Source organism: Brachyhypopomus gauderio, chromosome 1 (genome assembly GCF_052324685.1).
Source record: "Brachyhypopomus gauderio isolate BG-103 chromosome 1, BGAUD_0.2, whole genome shotgun sequence".
NCBI classification, from domain to species: domain Eukaryota; kingdom Metazoa; phylum Chordata; class Actinopteri; order Gymnotiformes; family Hypopomidae; genus Brachyhypopomus; species Brachyhypopomus gauderio.
The window spans coordinates 30,225,793-30,244,035 of NC_135211.1; the positions used below are offsets into that span (position 1 = coordinate 30,225,793).

Below are 18,243 nucleotides of genomic sequence, written 5' to 3' on the forward strand. Positions count from 1 at the left end.
TCAGCAAGACACAAAGGATGTTCTTGCACTTATTTATTTATTTCTAATTTATGCATTTACTTGCAAATTAGATGCAACAAAAATGCCTGTAAACGCTGCCATCTGAACTGCATGTAGCAGTGTGGTGCTGATGCTTTAAGAGCATCAGACTGACATCACACAGGGGTTTGATTGATGGGAGTCACCTGACTCAACACCGGAGGGCTGCAGTGTCTCCGCTGGCCACCCCAGCCAGACGTCTGTCGGCAACGCCGTGTCTGGTTCGCCAAGGACCGAGTAACATAATAAACATCTCGATGCTCATAAGGAATTAGCTTCCGCATTCGTTTGTGTGCACTGGGAACAAGGCACGTGTAGGTAATCATTTCAGGATCATCTTTGGGACAACGTGCAAAAAGGCAGTTCAGTAGTTTCAGGTGTATATTCAGAACTCATTCCTAAAATGCATGAAATCACTTGGCCTGGCCCGTGTAGATACATGGTCTGTGATTATCTTGGCAGTTGTAATCATGTAGGTAGCATTTGAAACAATTGCTGAGATTTACAACAGGACCAGACCTCAAGTTCTAATGCCCTGCATGGCTGTGTAGTATGATCTGAATATTCACGAGCCCAGTGCTATTAGGCATTCGATGTCAGGCGTACGCGCTCGACTTCCCAATAAAGCTTTTAGTATCGCTGAAGCCCCATGAATAGGAAGCAAAGAGGCACTAAGTCTTACTTGTCGAGAACCTTCTTCCTCTTGGCTGGGGTCAAGGTCTCCAGCTGGAGACTGGGTTGGTTGATGTACAGTACTGCCAGACTGAAGTAGGAGTTCCATACCTGGTTGAGAGAAACCCCCCCCCCAAACATTAGCATACATAGATTTACTTCAATATTTCAAACTCAGGGCCAGACGCCAACCGGACTGGCTTTAAATCAAAGCCCATACTAAGGTGGTAATTCCGTGTTATCACCACTGTATATGGGGTGAGTTTAAATATATCTTTATTAGATCAGACTTTGCTATTAATAAAGTCTTATGGTGTAACGTTCAGTAGGGTTGTGGTGTGCAGCATGCAGAAGGCTGTGTTGAAAGCCTCTACTGGACATCCTTGCTAAATTATTCAGTTCATTTAGCCTTTATTCAGGTTGGCACTTCCTGGGTGGTGCATCCATCTGTCATATCCACGGTGGAGTTGCTCATTACCGCCATCCAGTAGCACGGGCAGCCTGCGTCGACCATCAGGACTCCACAACATACCTGGCACCACTGCCGACCATGTGTGTGTGTCTGAAAGTCACCCACCTTAAAGTCAAAGTCAGTGTCGGTGAAGTTCTTGTGCAGAGCCGGGGACAGATACTGCACAGTGGTCACTATGATGCTGCAAAGAAGCATGCAAGAGACCCGGGTTAAAAACTGCACCGTCACACGCTGGTGATGCAGGGGTCACACGTGGCCAGCGGAACAGCTGACCACCACACCAGAGTGTTTTCAGAAGTCTTATTTTTGCCTGTGCTCTCCATCGTCCTCGTGTCCTGACGGGGTATTAGACGTGGAGGTTCTCTCAGGGAAAGTAGTAATGTCTTTGGCTGCTGACATAATCCTGTTTAATGACCCCAAGAAAAAGCAAGCACAGGCCACGTACACCCATAATGCATTGCAAGCAGCTAGCCAAGGAAAGATAAGTGAAAAAGAGAATGGTGGAAGGGGCATGATAGAGAAGTGTGTGTGTGTGTGTGTGCGCGTGTCTGTGCGTGCGTGTGTGTGTGTGTGTGCGTGCGTGCCTGCGCGCGCGTGTGTGTGTGGGTGCGTGCGTGTGTGTGTGTGTGTGTGAGTGTGTGTGTGGGTGCGTGTGTCTGTGCGTGCGTGCGTGCGTGTGTGTGTGTGTGTGTGCGTGCGTGCCTGCGCGCGTGTGTGTGTGCGTGCGCATGTGTGTGTGGGTGCGTGCGTGTGTGTGTGTGTGTGTGTGTTATCTCACTTGCTGGTCAGCAGCCGCATCACGTTCCAGTCTCTTGGAAATATGCTGAGCTTCATCAGATTGCGAAAGACACAGAAGATCTTCAGCAGGAACTCCTGAGAGCAGGGTGGGCGTTGCAGAGACGGGAGACAGCAACAGAGAGTGAGGTCATCAGAGCAGCCCCGCCCACCTCCCACCTGCCGTTCACCATCCGTTCTCATGCTTCACTGTGGGCCTTTTGACCCGTGACACTACTGTCCTGCTGTACAGTCAGGTGATGTTGACCCGTGACACTACTGTCCTGCTGTACACTCAGGTGATGTTGACCCGTGACACTACTGTCCTGCTGTACACTCAGGTGATGTTGACCCGTGACACTACTGTCCTGCTGTACACTCAGGTGATGTTGACCCGTGACACTACTGTCCTGCTGTACACTCAGGTGATGTTGACCCGTGACACTACTGTCCTGCTGTACACTCAGGTGATGTTGACCCGTGACACTACTGTCCTGCTGTACACTCAGGTGATGTTGACCCGTGACACTACTGTCCTGCTGTACACTCAGGTGATGTTGACCTGTATCTGGGAGAACATGTCCCCTCTACCACGCCCCAGTTTCTACGATTTGGGGGGAAGTGGTGGACACTGACCGTAGATGCTCTCACATCTATAATGACTAAAGGGTGAACGCTGCTCATTTAGACTGAAGAAGGTATACAGGTTAAGAGAAGGGACATTACAAGAGGAGTGTGTTGAGGAATGGAAATAGCCAGCTTTGTTCTACACAGATACTTCAACACAGATGAGGAAGCACTTCATGGAACGAGTTGAAAATATCTCATTCCTAACCTACCGTATTTTTCGGACTATACGGTGCTCCGGATTATAAGGCGGAATATCAATGAACGGGTCTATTTTCATACATAAGGCGCACCGGATTATAAGGTGCATTAAGAGTTTAACAGTTGGGGGCTTTCAGCATCAATCATGCCCAGATCCCTTTCGTCATTATCCCAGTGGGTTTCGTTGCTGTTTCTTAGCTGTTCAGTGATGGTTCTGGCCTTCGTGAATGCTCGGACGACACTTGAGACTGATACCTTAGCACAGTACGTATTACTCCGCCCAGGCTCCTGACTACGGTAGCTGTAATACTCCAACAATCCATCAAGCAGTGCGGCTGTGTAGCTTACCAAAGTCATGCTAAAACATTTTGACAGATTTTTGAGTGTCGTGTACAACATAAAATTGGTTCGAGGTCAGTAAGCACAACCACAATTAATACATATGGAGCACTGGATTTATAAGGTTGATTTATGAGAAAATTAAAGGATTTAAAGTGTGCGTTATAGTCTGAAAAATATGGTAATTATGAATATATGATGAGCTGTAGGAAGCCTCAAAATGAGCTCCTCTTTGCTCATTTAAAGCTCCTGTTTACAAATCTTAAACTCCTCTTAGCTCATCAATAGATCATCTTTTCTCACCTTTAGCTCCTCTTTGCTCTGGAAGTTGTCCAGCAGATGCTGGAAGTGGATGTCGGACATTTGCCGCAGGAGAGACAGGAGGCAGGACACGTACTCTCCCTGCCAATCAGAAAGCACAAGCACTGTTGTGAGCCTATCGGAGTGCTCCTGTGATCTTCAGATGGCCAACTAAAGCACAGGTAAGGTCAGAAAGGGTGTAGCACATGACATGCAGGGTGTTGATGGACTGAAGCAAACACCTACCATACCTACTCAAAAGGCAACTATATAAAGTAAAGAAACTGTGAGAAAATACAAGATCTATGCAGTTAATAAATTCTACATTATTTCTATTTGCATTGTGCATTTTATAAATTATTAGAGGGAAGCTTAATGAACATTTGACAACATCTGAAAGACAAGCACGCTGACACACAAGTGTGAGAGTGTGTGAGACAGCAAAGACGCGGACACTGTGTACGGGGTGAAGGGGACATAGGGGATATAGGGGACAGAGCAGGGGGAGACACTTGTGGTGGAGGTGCGTACGAAAGCATGGAGGAGCGAGAGTTACAGAGACACAGAGAAAAGAGGGACAGGAAGACCGAAGAAGAGAGCAAGGAGACAGGAAGAGACTGAGCAAGAAAGAGGCAAAAGTGGGCGTGGCCTCACAGATGCGTGACAGCAGCACAGGGAGGGGACGTAGGGTGGGGTGGGGCAGAGAGTAGTAGAAAAATCCGATTGGTTAGTTACTAACAGTGATCTCGGCCGTGCACTGCGGGCAGCGCTGGCCTCTTACCACCTCCTGCGACTGGGACTTGCTCAAGATGGCCAGCAGTGTCTGCAGCAGCACGTCCAGCAGGCTCTCCACCATCATCTCCACCTCCTCCTGCACAGAGCTCTCCTGCGGAGGGAAACGCCAGAGGGTGGAGGGGGCAGGAGGAGAATGTCCTACCGACAAGCTTAGTATTGTTGTTGGTAAACTGAAAGGACTCCTTTGTGCCTCACAAACATCTCGGATTCCAGGGAGCTTCAGAACAACTGTGATGTGTTTGAGGTGTTATGAGGATTAGGCTAATACAGTACACTTTTTACACTACTGTAGCAGTTATTTCTCCCCTCCGCAATACCTGTAATGTCTAAATCTCTGATATGCAAAGTCTATATCAAAGAAAAGCAACGACAGGAGAGCCCTGGTCAGACATGTCACACTTCAAAGACTATCAGCATGTTTTGAGATTAAATCAAACCATAACTTTTAATCAAATGTAAAAATGTTGCTTACATTTTGAAGTTTATTCTCAGTGCAGTGAGATGAAATTAATAAATAATCATAGCAACTCAAACCGAATGATGCAGATAAACCAACCAATCAGAAACAAGATGCAAATTCTGGAATGTCATTTGTGAGATGGTGAACTTGGAGCAATTGCTAGAAAATGACTTAATTTTGTGGGCTGTGGTTTGGACATTGTTGAATGGGACTAATGTCATTTGGAAAATACATAAAATAGTACACAAAATAGTGTCTGTTTGTTGGGTCACCAAAATAGTCTCAGTGGTTAGTGACTGACGTGTCATCTGCACCAGAATGTTTCCGCACAAACCGCCAGTCGTTGTGCAGTGTTGTAAGTGTTCAGCTTAGCTGTGTTTGTGTAATTTGGTGGTTTTTACCAGTGAGCTGGTCTTGATGATGGAGAAGATACTGCTCAGAATGCCAGAGCAGATTAGCAGCTCCTTCTGCTGCCGCAGGTGTAGATGGATGTGGTGTAAGACCACCGGCAGAAGAACCCTCCTTGACTCTGAGCCATGGACAACACAGAAGACACAAAACTGTCAGTACGGGTGCAGTTTGTGAACATTTTGATGAGTCGTCCACCGTGAGGTCAGCTAAGCTAAGTGAGATCAGGGTAGTGGTCACCAACCCTATTTCTTCAGACATACCAGAGTTTACTTCTAACCTTAAGCCACAACACATGATTCATCTACAGACTGATCTTCATAAGTCCTTGATTAGTTAAACAAGTTGTGTTAGATTAGGTAAAACTTGTAAAAGGAGATCTCTGGGCCAAGGACTGGTGATCACCGTTCTAGATCTTTACCACGTTGCATATGAATCAACATGAAGCTTCACACTGAAAAAAAAAGTGTGACATTATTTTCTAAAGAGCTAGCAGGAGCCACACCTGGAAAGGAGAAGAGCCTGCTGTCCACCGTCCGGCCAATAGACTGCAGCTTCACCACGTCCATGGACTGGCCGATGTGGACCGTGCTGGGCATGCTTCCCAAGGTGCCTCTCACAAACTCTGCCACCTCCTGCACGGTGAACATCTGCAGTAGCTCATCAAAGATGGCCGGGAAGGAATTGAGCAAGGCTGCCTAGAGAGAGCAAAGGGAGAATGAGGAAGAAAGCTGAGGAGATGGCCGTGGTGGAGGAGGGGAACCCACACTGCTTCAGTTTTTCAGCAATTTGCAAGAGATTGGATAGGATATGGGAATGTTTTGCAGCATCCTTTCAGCACAGGAATTCACCAGTTTCATGGGTGGTGCTATGTTGTCCAAGCCAGGAGTTACTTGTAAGTGTCTGATCAACCTCGTAAGTACTATTCCCAATCCCACTGGCCAATAGAGTAAAATTATTAACGCTGCACTTTCAGCTTCTGTGGATTCTGACAGACCTCTGAAATGATCCATTCCTGGCACTGGAGTGATTATGGAAAAACCACACCGATTGGGAGAGGATGAGAAAAAAGACACGATTGGGGCATGAGATGATTCCAAAATTTTTGACTTCACACACAGCAATCAGAACAGAAAGACAACAGTACAAATCAAGCTGATCAGAGCAAACCTTTCTGGCAAACCTTTTGGGCTCTGGTGCAAGCCAATAAGTAGTTTTTTTGGGACTTTGTGAGGGTTTGGTGAGAGGATCAAGTAATGGATTAAGGAGATGTTGGATGGCATCTTGGTTGTAGTATGCGGGGTTTAAGGGTGGAGGTGTGGAGGACTGACCACTGCATTACTGTGGGTGACACACCGAGACACATGTACTTACTGACAGAGCGGACAGCCGTGGAGCGTTACAGCTCGACGGCTGTGTACTGCTGGCCTGGTTGGTGGTCACTTGTCCAACAGGGGGCTGGGGGGCCTAAGGGGTTCAACAAAGGGCCAGGAAACCCCAGGCAGGACGAACAGGAGGTTACGGCCAAGTGTACAGAAAATGGGCCAAATCAAGAGAAATCATTTCTTCAGAATCACATGGCAATATTGACTTAAAAAATGTTGAGTCCATGAGCAAAAAAACCCCCAAAAAAGGTTAATGTAGCTGGAAAAAGAAGCAGACTACTGTGAAATTATTATTTAAATGTAATTTAATTATTCAATATAGGAAATGTAGCGTTCTTAATGTTCTTTAAACTATGAAATAACACAAACATGCTCACACATATTACTAAGAAGCACTACAGTCACATACTATACAACAATATACAATCTTATTGATTGCAGTAAACAACATAATTAACGTCTTGATTTTTAGGTGACGGTTGGTGGCACTCTGACATCTTCCTTCACGCTGTGACTCATATACTCCTCACATCCCACAGAGAAAACAGTTTATATTGAACCTCTAATTTCCCTCTGGGATGTTGTTTGTCCAGGGTTTGTAGCCAGCAAACACATTTTGTTCTACAGACCAGACTTGGTAGAAATAAAGCAGAGTGAATGGGACTGTCTAAACTCTTTAGGCAAACACGGCCCTGAGGAGCAAAGGAGATCTCCTTGAGGAGTGGAGGAGATCTCCTTGAGGAGTGGAGGAGATCTCCTTGTCAGCAGACTAATCAAACCGGATCCAATAGGAGGCAGCCTTAGTCCAGGCAGCTGGGCGGTACCTCACCGTCTCAGAACCCTAACTCATACCCTGCTTGTTTTGGCCAGATGACTGCACAGGAATTAATCTATTTTATTATCTATTTTATATATACATCTATTTTATAGCTATAGTCAAGATACCGATTACCTGCAAGTCAACTTAGAGCCACTTGCACGGCAGACAGACGCACGGCAGACAGAGACACACGGCAGACAGAGGCACGGCAGACAGAGGCACGGCAGACAGAGGCACAGCAAACTGACGCACGGCAGACAGATACATGGCAGACAGAGGCACAGGGCAGACAGAGGCACAGGGCAGACAGAGGCACAGCAAACTGACGCACAGCAAACTGACGCACAGCAAACTGACGCACGGCAGACAGATGAACAAGTTGCAAGCAGAGTGACTAATGCTGAGAAATGTCTGGAAGGATATTCAGGATGCAGTGTTCTTCATCCAAGACCTCATCACGGTGTACACGCATAACAACAAACATTTTCATCAAATTAAAAAAGAAAGTATCTTTAATACTGGTTGGTGTAAACACTGGTGTGTGGAAACTATGTTAAAAATGTAATTGTCATGACTTCAACTCTGTAGTATTGATGTCAAAAGCCAAATGCAGATATGCTACATTCTTCATATACACATTGTTTATCTATTAATGACCATCTAAAAATGTGATATAGAGTTGATATATTGAAACGTTCGTGCCAGACTAAAGGTTGTTTTCTAGAGGCAACAGGTGAAAACCTCCATCATGCCCTGGCCGGTACCCAACCAGCCCTCTCAAGCCAAACGCACCAATCACAGCAAATATCCACTTCCCTGGTCCCAATCACCCGCCCCCTCAACCCACACGCACCTATCACAGCGCACATCCTTTGCTCAGACCCAATCACATTTATTAGTTACTCCCTTCACCTGTACCTTGATACCTTCTCTCTGTTTCACCCCCACACGTCCCTGAGTTCAGTGCTTCACAGCGATGCTCCCTAACCCTGTTATGAGCAGGAGCAGCCTGTTCCTCTCCTGCAAGTTAGTAGCGTTTTCACTTGCTGTTTAAACATCTTTTTTGTTTGTTCTCATTTGTTTCTGCTTGTGTGCTTTATTCATGAACACCATGAGTGCTGTCACTCACGCCTTGCTCCTGATTAAGATCACACAAGATTAAACTAAGACACTTTCCCATGAGCAGGCATGGAGTCCAGTGTCAGTAAACTCACCCTACTGTCCAGAAATGGTTCGCTGATTTCAAACAGCCATCTACAAAGTTAGTTGTGCTTAGAAATTTAGAACATTTCTTATGTTTCATTAAATATTAAGTGAGCTAGCAACAGAAAAATGCCATTAACATTGAACAAAGCCCTGAGCTATCATCTGTGCTCATAGCAAATGGTATGGATGGTGCTGTCTGTCCCTTATATCGTATACAATCATTCCAACTAGCAGTACCAAAACAAATAAACTACCAGCTGTAAGCCCTATATCTGCCCATAAAGCCAATGGAGTTGACACCAACATGGTTGATACCTCCATCAAGATTAAACAATGGTGATGGGGCAATAAACAACACTTTACATATAGTCAAAATGTGTGTGTGTGCATCCTGCACCAGACATTAGCACAGGAGGTTAGGATTTAATATGGTTATTGAGGTCACCCCATCACCTGTCTAAAATCTCATTTGAAATGCGTTTCATGTACAGTCTATAGCGTTAATCAGCCAGACTGCTCTCCCTTCTTAGTAGCTATTAGCTGGATTTTTCTGAAGACATTTACAATCTTGTAAACCTGTGGGATGCTGCTGTGAGATGATATATGTCCCAATTATACATGTACAGAGGTCTCAAACACAGTCCACAGCATGATCCTGATCACCTATATTTATTGTGTTCTCTCAGCGGCCAGCACACCAGGTCCAGATCAGATCCCAGGAACTCCAACCTTCCCAGTCTGATCTGGACCGACACCAGAACCACTGCTGTCCCCCTCGTTCCCGCATATCTGACCTGGGTGAAGATGAGGGTCTCAGAGTTTCGGCTGTCCAGGCTGAGGACGAAGCGGATGGACTGGAAGAGCTCCTGGATGCTGGCCCGAAACTGCTCCTCCTCCATACCGCAGGTGGCCCGAGAGTACAGCATGCGTGACTGCATGATGAACTTGAACAGGTACTCCAATGCCTGGAAGAAGAAGAATCCATGTCTGGAGATGAAGACCCGTGTTCTTGTACACACACTTGATATTCTTTAATGATCATTATTATTATTTACAAATGCACGTTACACCAAAGTCTCTTCAAGTGCACTCTTTATGCTTTACAACTGTTTAAAGCTCAGGTTCCCAACGACGCCACAACCGCCTACAGACGCCGGTCTGAAATGGCACAACAGGCTCTTGAGTGGGAGGAAGGTCCTAGAGCCATCAGTTACAGTCACGCCAGCCAATCACAGGTGTCCGTTAGTTAATGCGTTCTTTCATGCAAGTTCTCATAGAACCCAGCATTGTCAACAGCTTGAAAAGTGTGGTGTGTGTGTCAGTCCTCGCCCTCTTGGTCTGGTAGCAGCTGTGTGATGGGGAAGATCGAGCTTGTGACTGGGAACTGGCACTGGTTAAATAAGGCAGAGGGGTTTGCTAAATGTGATAAAAGAAAACTATTGGTATTCCAGGCCTGTGAAAATGGCACAGATACAGTATCTCATGTGCAATAAAACCAAAATGCTAGCAGCTGTCCAGCAGAGGGTTCTAGACCTGCCCTGTAGAGGTCATCTAAGGACAAGACTAACTGTGCTGACACACTTTTTAATAAAGTGTAAGGTCTATGAAATATTCATTAAGGTCCTCTCTGAACCAAATCATGGCTTGACCAGGCCTCATGAATCTTTCATGCAACCCATCTACTGAGCACTTTCTGCCTTGTGAGTGCCAGGAATGTTGTTCTATTTGTTGTCTTGTATTTGCATTACAATGGGACACATCCGATGAGTAAGAGACGCACAACAAACTCCTACACAAGCTGACAGGTTGTAATTACAAGAGCATAATTCAAATTGCCTGGCTAATCCCATGCCAAAAAAAAAAGACGGCTGAAAGTATAATTCCTTCAGATTCTGGAGCTCCAGGGTTCAAAGGTCACTCACCCTCATTGCTTCCTGAATGTGGTCTTGGCGAACGACCTCTGCCGAGCGTTCCATGTACCACTTTAGGCATCGGATCAGCTCCCTGCACGCACAAAACAGCTGCATTTGAGATCACGGGCGCCACGTAAATGTGCCATATTTTGTCAATTGTGATTTTTCACCGCAATCGAAATTTGTCCTCTGCTTTTAACCCATCTGTGCAGTTAGAACACACACACACTAGTGATTACTAGGGGAATGTGGTGCACACGTGCCCAGAGCGGTGGGCAGCCCTAGCCCGGCGCCCGGGGAGCAGTTGGGGTTAGGTGCCTTGCTCAAGGGCACCGCAGTCATGGCCTCAGGCCTTGGAATCGAACCCACGACCCTCCGGTCACAAGACCAGATCCCTACCACGCCCACGTGCATCAGTGGCAGCCTTGGCAGACCGAGGAGGCTTCGGCCTTGTGGTTCAATCCCCCCAAAACAGCCTCCGTCAGTTTCTCAGGCTAAACGAAGGATAATTTGATCTATGATGTTTTGATTTGATCAAAAGATGTGTTACTTGTCCATATTTATACTTTATGTCATACTTGTAGGCCAGTGCTCCAGCGAAGTGTCTCTGGATGTAAGTATCCATCACCGGACGGAAGTGATAGTACTTGCTGTCTCGGAGGAGGTTGATGATGAACACCTAGATAGACATGGACAGTCAAATGAAAATGCCCTGAGGAGTTTATGGATGGACTCGAGATCAGATAGAGACCTCCGAGTCTGAAAGGGCGCAATGCATCAGCACCATTCATCTCAGCAGTAATCTCTCCCAACCACGTTTTCGACTGCGTAATGTGGTGTACAGTCCAAACACAAAAGGACCACACCGTAATCACTGTTAACACATTCAAATTCCAAACACAAATATATTTACAAGAATAGCAATTCAAATGAAACGATCAGCACCGATTCCTCAGGCTGTGGCGGTAGGCAGAGAACAGAGGAGCGATCACCCCTTTCTGAAGATATGACAGACACGTTTAGGGAGGTAATAGCTGAACCTCCTTCACTCTTTGTGTAGAGGTCTGAAAAGCTAAAGACACCCCTGGGACAGCAAGTCCAGGCAGCCGTGGACTAATAATGGCTGGCTTCCTGCCAACTGAGACCTACCATTCTTCATCTCTCACTCTTTCTCTCTCTCTCTCTCTCTCTCTCTCTCACACACACACACACACACACACACACACACACACACAAACACAGTCTCTGTCGGTACAGGCACAGCAGGAAGACACAGGTAGTATGAACCAGCACACACAGTAAGCACAAACACACACTAAACACATTTAGACACTCACACACTGTGGAGAAAATGTGGATTTTAAGCTTATGTGGTCCATTCGAAAAAGTGTGATATGAAGATTTATTGTGCAAATCCCTCTTACCAGTGACTGAAACACCAGTGAGCCATATTTGTCGGTGTTGTCATCGAGGATGGAGAATAACGTATCTAGGATGTCCTGAAGAAACTGAAAATGAAAGGAGATATGAAACTTATATTTAGTGAGGTATTAGCTAAATAAAGGGATGTTAATATCTGCTAATATCATTCCAGTTAGCATTACTTTGACTATTTCCTCTCCGCTGACATGGCGTAAGCGGCCCAGGATGTCCAAAACGCGATCTGGGTGGGCCTTCCACTTCAGCAGCGCCAGCAGGTCCACTGAGCATAATGCATCACAACACTGATGAGTCACTCCACGAGCACTTAATGACTGCAGTCGAGCCACAATAACGCCTTATAAAGCCTTATAAAGTGTTCCTAAAGCATGCGTAGACTACCGTTCTGCGTGAGCTTGGTGGAGGAGAGCTGTGTGGAGATCCACAGGGTCTCCTTGGTGCTGCGCTGGAAGATGAGGCTGGAGGGGACGTTGGGGCAGCTGCTGAAGTCGTCCTTGCAGCACGGCAGGCCCAGGTACAGCGCGTGGTTGCTGAAGGTGGTGTTCTCCTCACACTGCCAAGCACACGTCCACATTCATCACGGCTCTTGCAGCCCTACGCAATGCTGCATTTTAACATGCAGCTTAAAACTTCCAGTAATGTGTGAATTAAATGTTAATGGTGCCAAGGGCCACCGGGTATTCATGAGCAGAATGGACAATAACATTTGCACTATATGCTACACTCCTGATTAGATGGGAATCAGTGATTTAGCTGAACAAGATTTACTGTTCACTAGCAAAAAAAAGCTACCCATCTCTGATAAAGTTGAAGCATAATACCATACATCATTAAACAGTTTCATTGTGCTGGCTGTAATGGACACATGAGAAGCCCCTGCTATCTGAGAAATCCTTCTAATCTGGTCATTTTAAAGCACAACTTTTCTGTAAATAATACATCCCATCCTAATATCACACTGATTTATGGGAAACATAAATCTCATAAATAACATAAATGTTTTACATTCTCTTTTTTACATACTAATGTATAACATACTACATAAAACCTGCACAGTATCATAGGAATTTCAAAAGTAAAAACGAAATGAAAATTAAATCACACAGTCACACTGATATACACAATAACTAACATTTAACTAGCCTTTATACTAGCATTTCAATTGGAAGCTATAAAGCAAGGCTTAATGGATGCATTACGATTCATGACATTTTGAGAGAACTTTAGATCTCTGGAATAATCTACTCTAGATTAATGAGCAGCAGTTGGTGTCCTGACCTTGTACACGTAGAGTTCATGACTCTCGTCTGATAGCGTGGTCCCATCCTCACGCATTAGTGGCGTGAAGCTAAACCCAAAAAGCTTCTTTTCTCCCTTATCTTTCGCTGCAGAAATGAAAAATATCCAAACAACGTCATGGCAGAACGTCAAGCCCTCAGAAATTACGGCAAGTGACAATCAACGGGAACCTTGAATGCATAGAATCTCGACTGCACAGAGTCTACAAGCAATCTGGATTCTATAATCGGTCCCGAATCTACAAGCAGTCTGGGTGGGAGACCGTGACATTTACTCGAGCAGTGTCGGAACTCAAAGCGCAGGTGGGATCCACGGAAACGGTCGATGGGGATGGGCAGCTTGATCACTTCGTTCCATCGAGGACTGTTGTTATGGTAGAGGACGAAAGAGTGGTACCCGCTCATGTTTGGCTCTCCTGACCCCAGACTGATGCAGTCCTAGGGCAGACAGAAGAGCAAGCAATAAAGGTGTTTGTCAAACTCGGGCACCTCGACCACGAGGGCGTGCGTGGACCTCAGGGACGCACCTTGAGAATCTCTCCGTCAGCGTACAGCACGTATATGGTCACCTCGATGTTCTTCTGAACGCTCTTCCCACCTCTTTCAAAGTCACCCCGCTCCAACGTGAGATACAGATCGTTACGGATGTCACCTAAAACACAGACAAAAGACATCCATGTGATCTGGTGAGCATGAAGTCAAAGACGCCACTCGAGACACTTTGTCATGTTGTCTGCGGTGTGGCTTGGAGATCAGAGGAAGCCTCTGTAATACGGCACGTCATTCTTCTACCACACCGAGCTAACCACATCGCCGCACTGACATGCGGTCACCTAGAGGAGCAGTCAGTCTCCCAGGACAGACCTTTAGATCTATCTGAGCTTTACTTCATGGTGCCATTAAAAAACAGATGTTGTTAACACAAGCCAGTGCAGATCATTCACCCATTTATTTATCTTCAGGCCTCTCCTGAATCAAAATAATGCAGGGGAGTTATTAGCATTCTTAGCACCACATTTTATTTTTAAAGTATAGGACCAAATTACAATAAAAATCAGCTTTGGTTTTTCCATTTTAATTTGTGATATGCTTGCTCTTAAAAGAGGAAGCTAAAAAACTGAATGCCACCCAGCAAAAATATCCAAACAGTCGTAAATGGAGGTAACACATTAAGCCTGTGCCAATACACCAAAAATAGGATCTACTCCCACACCGCTGTGATTGTGACTTTAAATGGCTTCACAGCACATTACATCAAGCATACTAGTTTTAATGTTGACATAAGCGCTCACATTTAGTTCGACAGACCTTGTCCGCACAATTCAATCAAATATCTCATTAACATAAAACAAAATGGAGCAGCTAACAACTAATGCAATATTGCCAATTACAGCCCACAAAAGTGCTTTCAGGTGCTTTCCTAGGTTAGCGCAGTCATCCCCAGAACTGTCTCTATCACCCCTCCACCTCCTGCCTGTCTCACCCACACCAACCCCGGGTAAATATCACGCTAGACTGCATACTATCCCCCATTTCGCCAGCAGAATCCCTCGCTATCGATCTCCTCCCTGTGCCTGCCCCCCCATCACCCTCAGCGCTGTCTCACTCCACAGGCCACCGTGGCAACCTGAGTAATTACCGGAAGCTTCTTAACACACTCTTTTGCCACTGATCTCAGATATGTTGGAGACTTTTAGCAAAACAAGTTGCAATGCAAGCTAATTTGGTACAGTACTTCCAAATGAGAAAGATGTAAAAAATTTTGCAGCTGAAAAATAATATTGCTTAATGTGGCTGATTCTGAAGTAAATGACAGTTTGCCTTCAAGCAAAATGTGTCATCGTCTCTATTTGTTGACTAATTACACAGTATTTATGCTTTTTTATGGCAAAAGGAATATTTTAGTGCAGAGGAACCATTAAAACTACAAAAAAAGTGTTTTCTTTTTGTGTCACGAAAATTATTAAGTCCATGTCTGTGTTAAGCACACAGTATTTTTGTCACAAATTGAAAATTCATATGTATCCACAAACGCTAGGTTCAAAAGTCACTAAGTCAGTATCTGAAATTGTATAAAGGACTCCTGCTATTCAACCAGATGATGCCTCCCACCTGGTGTTTTGACTGCAAACAAAATGTCAGTCACAACTGTACAGCCTGAGAAAAACGATGAAAACCCAAGCTGTTTAGTGTCTGGAAAACACTATTTAAAGATTGTGTGCTTCTACCAAACAATTTCCTGGTGTTTTGTCTGGCGTGCACAGTGCCCAGACAGATGAGTGTTTCACATCTGAGATGATAATTATAAAAAGTATCAAAGGAAACGCTGCTTCAAAGTCACATACGGACACACAGAAGAAGGCAAGGAGAAGCAGACAGAATCCGGATCAGCAGGGACGGCCAGATGAGCCGGACCACATCTCCCGCTGCTCTGAAACAGGCTGCAAACAGCGACGGTACAAACAAACTCCATCCATATGTCTGCTCCACGGACGCCCTCGCTACGTCCCTTTTCCCAGTAAAAAGTTTGTCGCATGCAGCTGTGCTTTGGATTGGGGGGGGGGGGGGGGGGGTATTTTATGTATTTTATGCTTGAGTATTTTATGCTCGTGTCTTTGCAAAGCATTCTGAGTTTACACTGTGTATGAAAAGTGATGTACAAATAAACCTGCCTATTTTGTTTGAGACAATAAATACTGTCCTAATAAATAGTTGTAAACACAATCCTTTAAGGTGTCTATGAGATTTTCACAGCGCTGGATATAAAGGTCAGGTCTGAGTGGGGTTAACCATGCACCTAGTAAAGATCTGATATGAAAACCACACTGCTGATAAAAAATAAATTTACATAAGAAGCAGCCAAAGAAACCAGAGACCAAGGATGGTGCTGGTGACACAATCATCTATCTTCCTTTCTTAAAGGGCACCATGAGCGTGGGAAGAGGGTTGGACACGCACACAAATGCAATTTTAGAGAAGGGGCCAATCGTATAAAGATCAGTAAATATTCCCCATTTCACTTCCTACCCATCTCATCCATATGATATACATATATTGGCCACCGTCTCTGCAATTTAACATGGCATTTGATGTTACTGGTGAACATCTTACTTGTCATCTAGCTACTCCAAGACAAAGAGAAAAGAAATTAATCTTTGCTGAGTCAGACTCTATAAATACAATTTCTGAAAGTCTAGTGGGTCAGATCAACATTCATTACATCCTAACTGCAAAAGCCTCCTTTTAATTGCAGAGGTACGGTACGTGCTGCTACTGTTTGACACCAAGTGCCCTCAGTCTGAAAACACGATGCCAGGTTGGGACCATGAGTCAGCTACATACCATATTGAGTCTAGAAAATTAGGGAAATCAACGATGCAATTTTGAATCACATCATAACGGGTTTCCCCAGGCTTTCTTGTTTCATAGATTCTCTGCCTCTCAGTAACGCATGTCTAACTACCGGACAGAGGCGGGAGCTCTTTCTGCCTTATCGGCTTATTGGCATTTCAAAATGCTGCATTTAAAGGACCAGGCTCTTGTCTGTGATTATAACTGGACCAGTTCGGGTGGCTGGCACGCGGCCACACAGGGTCAGGAAGACATTGTGGTAGAGTGTTTTATATGAGCTGAGTCACAGCTCAGAAAACACACATCTGTACAAATAATACCCCTGTTATAAACAGGTGCATTTCACACTGGGCTGCTGCTGAAGCCAGGAATGACCCCAGACGTTAACGGAGCTTCTCTGTTGGTCGGTCTCCATCTAACCTAATGGGAGATTAGATTAGATTAGAATAGATTAGATTAGATTCAACTTTATTGTCATCACAGCTAAAATGCAATTTAGCATCTGATCAGAAGTGCAATAAGCAGCAAGTACAGGATGTACAGAATCCACATTATGATGTACAGTGAGGAAAATAAGTATTTGGACACCCTGCGACTATGTTCTCCCACTTAGAAATCATGGAAGGGTCTAAAATGTTCATCTTAGGTGCATGTCCACTGTGAGAGACATAATCAAAAAAATAAATAATCCGGAAATCACAATGTATGGGAATGTATGGGTGAGATGAGTCATCCATGGTGGGTGGAGACATTCAGGGTGGGAGGAGTCATTCAGGGTGGGTGGAGTCATTCAGGGTGGGAGGAGTCATTCAGGGTGGGAGGGGTCATTCATGGTGGGTGGAGTCATTCAGGGTGGGAGGGGTCATTCAGGGTGGGTGGAGTACTTCAGGGTGTGTGAGCCCTCTTGATCACGCTGGAGGAGTTGGAGATCCAGGACAGGTCCTCAGAGATGTGGACTCCCAGGAGCTTGAAGCTGGAGACACATTCCCAAGTCATCAATGCGGATGGGGTCATGCGTGCCTCTCCCTCGCTCCTGAGGTCCATGACGTGCTGTACTGCTCTCTGTAGGTCATTGTTGCTGATGAGGCCAATCACCGTGGTGTCATCAGCAAACTTAATGATGGAACTGCATCCACGCACAGACATGCAGTCCCAGATTAAGGGGAAGAGGAACGGGACCCAGTGAGCCTGTGTTGAGATGGTGATGGTGATGGAGTAGGTGTGGCCTGACCTGACATGCTGAGCTGTTGATTTCCAAGATTAGTGACTAACTTGGCAGGTATTTCGGTGTGAAATGCTGAGCTGAAATCAACAAATGCCAGGACCAAAGCACATCACAAGACGTTAGTCACTCAGGTGTGTTGTGCTGGAGCATTTTGGCACTGGTATGATGGAGGTAGATTTGGAGCTTGTTGGCAAAGCCGCCTGGGCAAGGGACAGGCTGCTCTGCCCGAGCCCTCAGAACACACCCGGGAACGCCTTCTGGGCCAGCAGCCTTGCACACGTTGATCCGGCTCAGTGCAGCGTAGACGTCTACAGAACAGAGCGTGAGAGGCTGGTGAACCGCAGAGGGTCTGGTGCTGGTATAAAAGTCATTTCACTCATTCAGAAAGGAGACGAGATGTTTGCAGTATTGAGGGTGGAGTTGGCCTTGTAGACACTTATGGCCTGGATGCCCTGCCGAGGTCAGAGGTCAGAGGTAGAGAAGAGTTCCTCTACCTGTAGCTTGTGGCCTTATCGATG

General features: G+C 45.6%; 1 protein-coding gene across 12 annotated transcripts in view; it reads right to left on the reverse strand.

Moving 5' to 3' along the window:
- Positions 1–18,243, reverse strand: part of dock3 (dedicator of cytokinesis 3) — a 173,872-nt gene that overhangs the window by 25,454 nt on the left and 130,175 nt on the right. For 10 of the 12 annotated variants that reach the window (XR_013131732.1, XM_077008187.1, XM_077008162.1 and 7 more), the window contains 16 exons: positions 13,677–13,801; positions 13,425–13,587; positions 13,130–13,236; positions 12,233–12,404; positions 12,016–12,113; positions 11,836–11,919; positions 10,990–11,090; positions 10,421–10,502; positions 9,293–9,463; positions 5,593–5,785; positions 5,081–5,208; positions 4,164–4,310; positions 3,428–3,526; positions 1,962–2,056; positions 1,289–1,364; positions 722–822 (listed from right to left, as the gene is read on the reverse strand). Coding sequence is in view for 11 of the 12 variants with exons in the window: in XM_077008187.1 (XP_076864302.1) it covers positions 722–822; positions 1,289–1,364; positions 1,962–2,056; positions 3,428–3,526; positions 4,164–4,310; positions 5,081–5,208; positions 5,593–5,785; positions 9,293–9,463; positions 10,421–10,502; positions 10,990–11,090; positions 11,836–11,919; positions 12,016–12,113; positions 12,233–12,404; positions 13,130–13,236; positions 13,425–13,587; positions 13,677–13,801 (1,942 nt within the window). In the remaining variant the exon portion in view is untranslated. The remainder of the gene's footprint in view (positions 1–721; positions 823–1,288; positions 1,365–1,961; positions 2,057–3,427; positions 3,527–4,163; positions 4,311–5,080; positions 5,209–5,592; positions 5,786–9,292; positions 9,464–10,420; positions 10,503–10,989; positions 11,091–11,835; positions 11,920–12,015; positions 12,114–12,232; positions 12,405–13,129; positions 13,237–13,424; positions 13,588–13,676; positions 13,802–18,243) is intronic. The other 2 variants (XM_077008180.1, XM_077008170.1) reach the window with 2 other exon arrangements.